The sequence below is a fragment of the Hippopotamus amphibius genome, chromosome 4, assembly GCF_030028045.1.
Source record: "Hippopotamus amphibius kiboko isolate mHipAmp2 chromosome 4, mHipAmp2.hap2, whole genome shotgun sequence".
NCBI classification, from domain to species: domain Eukaryota; kingdom Metazoa; phylum Chordata; class Mammalia; order Artiodactyla; family Hippopotamidae; genus Hippopotamus; species Hippopotamus amphibius.
The window spans coordinates 37,573,046-37,577,828 of NC_080189.1; the positions used below are offsets into that span (position 1 = coordinate 37,573,046).

Below are 4,783 nucleotides of genomic sequence, written 5' to 3' on the forward strand. Positions count from 1 at the left end.
GTCCTGAACGAGCCTTTCCAAACCCCCACTTCCAATGCAGGGAGGGAAAAGTTCAGAAGCAGCCACAAGGGGACAAAAGCCCAATTGTGCCAGTTCAACAGGACAGGACATTCAATAAACCCAGCCCGCTCTGGAAACGGGTCGGGGCTCCTGTTGGCTCCAAAGAGGCTGAAGTAGCCCCTGCCGCCGCCCTCGCCACCGCTGCCGCTGCCGCCGCCGCCGCCGCGGCCCCTGCGTTACTGGGGGAGACGGTGCCGCTGCGACAGGGGAGGACGCGGCTGGAGCTCAAGGAGGCTCCAGCGCGCAGGCGCCGACGAGCCCTGCCTGGATGCTCAGTCAAGGCACTAAGGCAAAAAAAAAATCAGCAATTTATAGAAAGAAGAAGCTATAGTCTGTCGGGATATCCAACACCAACAGGTAGGAGGATATACTCTCGGTTAAGTTGGGGGGGGGAGTGGGCGCACAGTGTTGATGAAACTGCAGGTTCACCGGGAAAGAGCCCTCCTTGAGTTTTTTTGTTTTTTGCTCTTTTTTGTTTTTTGTTTTTTGGGGGACAATAAACTGCATAATGGAAGTACATTCAGACAATGCATCTTCAGTAGGGCTTATTGAGACCTCCATTTCTGGAAAGCGTTGCAAGACTGAGGAATATCAGACTGCGAATCACCGGGAACGGTTCCCTTGCAGCACAGAAGCAATCTCTCTCCCCATCTTCGCGTATGTAATGCATGTCTCTCTCCCCCTCCCCCTCCTCCACCCCCCATTATAAATCCAGGGGTGGCGGATTTCAGGTTTCGTAATGTTGCATGATGCGATCGGTATTTACCGGGGGATGTACCGGTGGGGAAATTAAAATCATCGAACGCAGTTTTGCCTGGGCTTCTATCACCATATTCCCGGCAAGTGAGAAGTGGCAAAGGAAACATGCTTCCTGGGAATAACAGAGGAAGCCGATTTCCCTGGTGGGGCTCCCAGACACCTAGGAGACAATGTGCATTTTGTTTTAAAATGAAGCCACTTGAGATGTGCAACAAAGATTATCAGTGTAAATGGGAAAAGCTTAATTGCCCAAGAAATACAGGTTCATGTTAAATTCATTTGAATCCAGTCAGCCAAGATTTACAAATGGAAGTGCATTATTCCTCTGGGTGTTTCCCTGACCAATGTTTACATTAACCATTTTTAATACTCATGTGGGTTTAAAAGAGAAAAGATTTGCCAAAAATTCAGGGTTGGGTGGGGAAGGAAAGACAAAAGATTAAATCACATCAAATCCTGGGGCAAGTTCCTATTAATTTAGAAGTCTGATGTTGAAATTATGCTTGAAGATGAATCAACAAATATTTATAATATGCAGCATGAATAGTGGTGCTTGAGTTAAAAGACATATATTTTGCAAGGGTTCCCTGGATCCATATCAGCAGAGAAGCTGCCAGGAAAACACTGACAGATACTAACAGACCTCAAATAAATGTGGGTAGTCTCTTCTCTGTCTCCTGTTAGCAATCTTGTAGATTCCATTGCAACACTAGTGATTAATTCCTGGACTGGCATATTTTACAACTGGGGAACATTTTATTCCCTCTCTCCTAAAGGTGCCCAATCAAATGTACATTCTTTTAAATAGGGACATTTTAAAATTAATCTAGCTCAGAAAACTAAACAAACCAATTCTCTGAAATCTCAAGCAAAAATACTAAAGCAAATAATATTATTCAAAATTAAAACTTTATTTGCTTCCCCATAAATGAACAGCTTTATGTTAGCACTGCCTGACATCATTGCATGTTAACTTAAGAACTGATAGCTCTTTTTTTTTTCCCCCAGATATTCTGATGGCAAATCAAATGGAAGAAAAGAGGAAGCATGACTGCAGATCGGATCAGTTCTCTTTGTGGATTACATTTTCAGTAAAATGTATGGATCTATCTTTTCCTTGTTCTTATATCTAGATCATGAGACTTGACTGAGGCTGTATCTTTATCCTCCATCCATCTATGGCGAACTATAGCCATGCAGCTGACAACATTTTGCAAAATCTCTCTCCTCTAACAGCTTTTCTGAAACTGACTTCCTTGGGTTTCATAATAGGAGTCAGCGTGGTGGGCAACCTTCTGATCTCCATTTTGCTAGTGAAAGATAAGACCTTGCATAGAGCACCTTACTACTTCCTGTTGGATCTTTGCTGTTCAGATATCCTCAGATCTGCAATTTGTTTCCCATTTGTATTCAACTCTGTCAAAAATGGCTCTACCTGGACTTATGGGACTCTGACTTGCAAAGTGATTGCCTTTCTGGGGGTTTTGTCCTGTTTCCACACTGCTTTCATGCTCTTCTGTATCAGTGTCACCAGATACTTAGCTATCGCCCATCACCGCTTCTATACAAAAAGGCTGACCTTTTGGACGTGTCTGGCTGTGATCTGCATGGTGTGGACTCTGTCTGTGGCCATGGCGTTCCCCCCAGTTTTAGATGTGGGCACTTACTCATTCATTAGGGAAGAAGATCAATGTACCTTCCAACACCGCTCCTTCAGGGCTAATGATTCCTTAGGATTTATGCTGCTCCTTGCCCTCATCCTCCTAGCTACACAGCTTGTCTACCTCAAGCTGATATTTTTTGTCCACGATCGAAGGAAAATGAAGCCAGTCCAGTTTGTAGCAGCAGTCAGCCAGAACTGGACTTTTCATGGCCCTGGAGCCAGTGGCCAGGCAGCTGCCAATTGGCTAGCGGGATTTGGAAGGGGTCCCACACCACCCACCTTGCTGGGCATCAGGCAAAATGCAAACACCACGAGCAGAAGAAGGCTATTGGTTTTAGATGAGTTCAAAATGGAGAAAAGAATCAGCAGAATGTTCTATATAATGACTTTTCTCTTCTTAACCTTGTGGGGTCCCTACCTGGTGGCCTGTTATTGGAGAGTTTTTGCAAGAGGGCCTGTAGTGCCAGGGGGATTTCTAACAGCCGCTGTCTGGATGAGTTTTGCCCAAGCAGGAATCAATCCTTTTGTCTGCATTTTCTCCAACAGGGAGCTGAGGCGCTGTTTCAGCACAACCCTTCTTTACTGCAGAAAATCCAGGTTACCAAGGGAACCTTACTGTGTTATATGAAGGAGCATCTGTAAATCTTTAGCCTTGTGAAACACTAACCTTCTCTGCTAAGCAATTGTGGCCTGTAGCCATTTCTTGAGAAGAAAATCAAGAATGGGATCAGCAGTTATAAGGATTTGGGCAACATTCTGCAGTCTTTGCAATAGTTCACCTATAATCCTATTTTAAATCTCAGAGTGATCCTGCTGACTGCCGGCGAAGGTTTGTAATTAAGAAAGGACTGAACCACTGCCCTAAGTTTCTTTATGTGGTTGAAAACTAGATAATGAAAGTAGCAGGTGCTAAGTATCAGTGCTAAATGCTGTGTATATCACTATTTATGAAAAAACATTAAAAAAAATTAGCTTTGGACATCTTAATAAATTAAGTTGACATGAGGTAAATATGTTGATAAAAACTAATTTTAGAAGTTTGAAGACTTTAAAACATTTCATACTATTATTGTTTTGCAAGGACTAAAATATTTGGGGACTTAAAGTACTGTAATTCACTAAAGACACGCCATGAATTATTGGATTATCACACTTTTAAAAAATCGCCTTGTAAGTTTTGGGGAGCATTCCAAAGCAGTATATTGGTTCCAATTACAGTTTACTTTTTTTGTATTAATACATTGCTATTTCTAAATACCACTTTCCTTACCTACTAGTGAAATTGCTAGCATCAAACTGTATTATGTGGTTTTTGTTGATTTGGTATAAAATTTTTCCAATTCATCTATATTTTACAAATACTAGGTATTGGTCTGGGAGGCAACATTAATGGTACCAACCGGTCACAACTGAGCAGTTCTAATAATGCAGAATAAACACATGTTGCCTTAAAGGGTTATCTAGTATCTTTCATCTTATTTAGCATTGGAGCAAACTGGAGTCATGGGAAACTGAATCAGTAACTGGTCATGGTCATGCATCTGGAAGTGCATGGGCGATCATTTAATACTCTTTTTCCTTTTTCCTCACATGGTTTGAAAATTAAGGGTCACATCACTGGGATAATGAGATTTTCTTCTGAGGTGTGCTACTCATCACAGTGTGTTCTAAGAAGCAGGCAGTTGATGTGTGTTTATATTTTAAGTCAGCTGTCAAGAGGAGACCACAGCCTTAGTATGACATCCTGCACAATTTGTGAAGCATTTATTCTACCGAAGGCACAGTCTTGTTTATACTTTCTGCACATTCAGTGTATTGGTCATTTAAATTATTTCAGTTTTAACTTGTGAAAGCTTATAATATGATTTCTGGTATTTTAGAAATACATTAGAGTCTGTGCGTCTCATTCTTTAAGATACAGATGTGTGAATTTCAATATAAAGTTGCATTTGCCAAAATTTTCTTGTGTAGCCTGTTACTTTTCTTGGAATAAGTTTTACATTTTTGGCACTTAATTTTTTTTTACCTGGGAGGCAAGCACAAAATAGGAAGACTAGCTTTATTATGGTTTTGTTCTTTTTATTTTTGTAGCTACTATATTCTGGAACTGGAAATGCATGAATGACAGGGAACACAAAGCTGATAAACTGACAAATAATATTATCTGCAAAAGCGCTATGTGGTAGCTTTTATCATACTCATTCTATTTATTCTTACAAGCCAGTAATATTTAAAGATGTAAACCTGCTTAGTTGGTTGGTTCAGAATTTAAACATAAACATCACATTTAATTTGGGCCAT

The 4,783-nt window shown here is 41.1% G+C and overlaps 1 protein-coding gene across 1 annotated transcript; it reads left to right on the forward strand.

Annotated features, from left to right (window-relative positions):
* Positions 1 to 303: 303 nt before the first annotated feature.
* On the forward strand, positions 304 to 4,440 carry GPR85 (G protein-coupled receptor 85). The gene is made up of 3 exons (XM_057732433.1): positions 304 to 417; positions 600 to 717; positions 1,828 to 4,440. The coding sequence occupies exon 3, from the start codon at positions 1,998 to 2,000 to the stop codon at positions 3,108 to 3,110; it is 1,113 nt and encodes a 370-aa protein (XP_057588416.1). The 5' UTR covers positions 304 to 417; positions 600 to 717; positions 1,828 to 1,997; the 3' UTR covers positions 3,111 to 4,440.
* Positions 4,441 to 4,783: the final 343 nt, after the last annotated feature.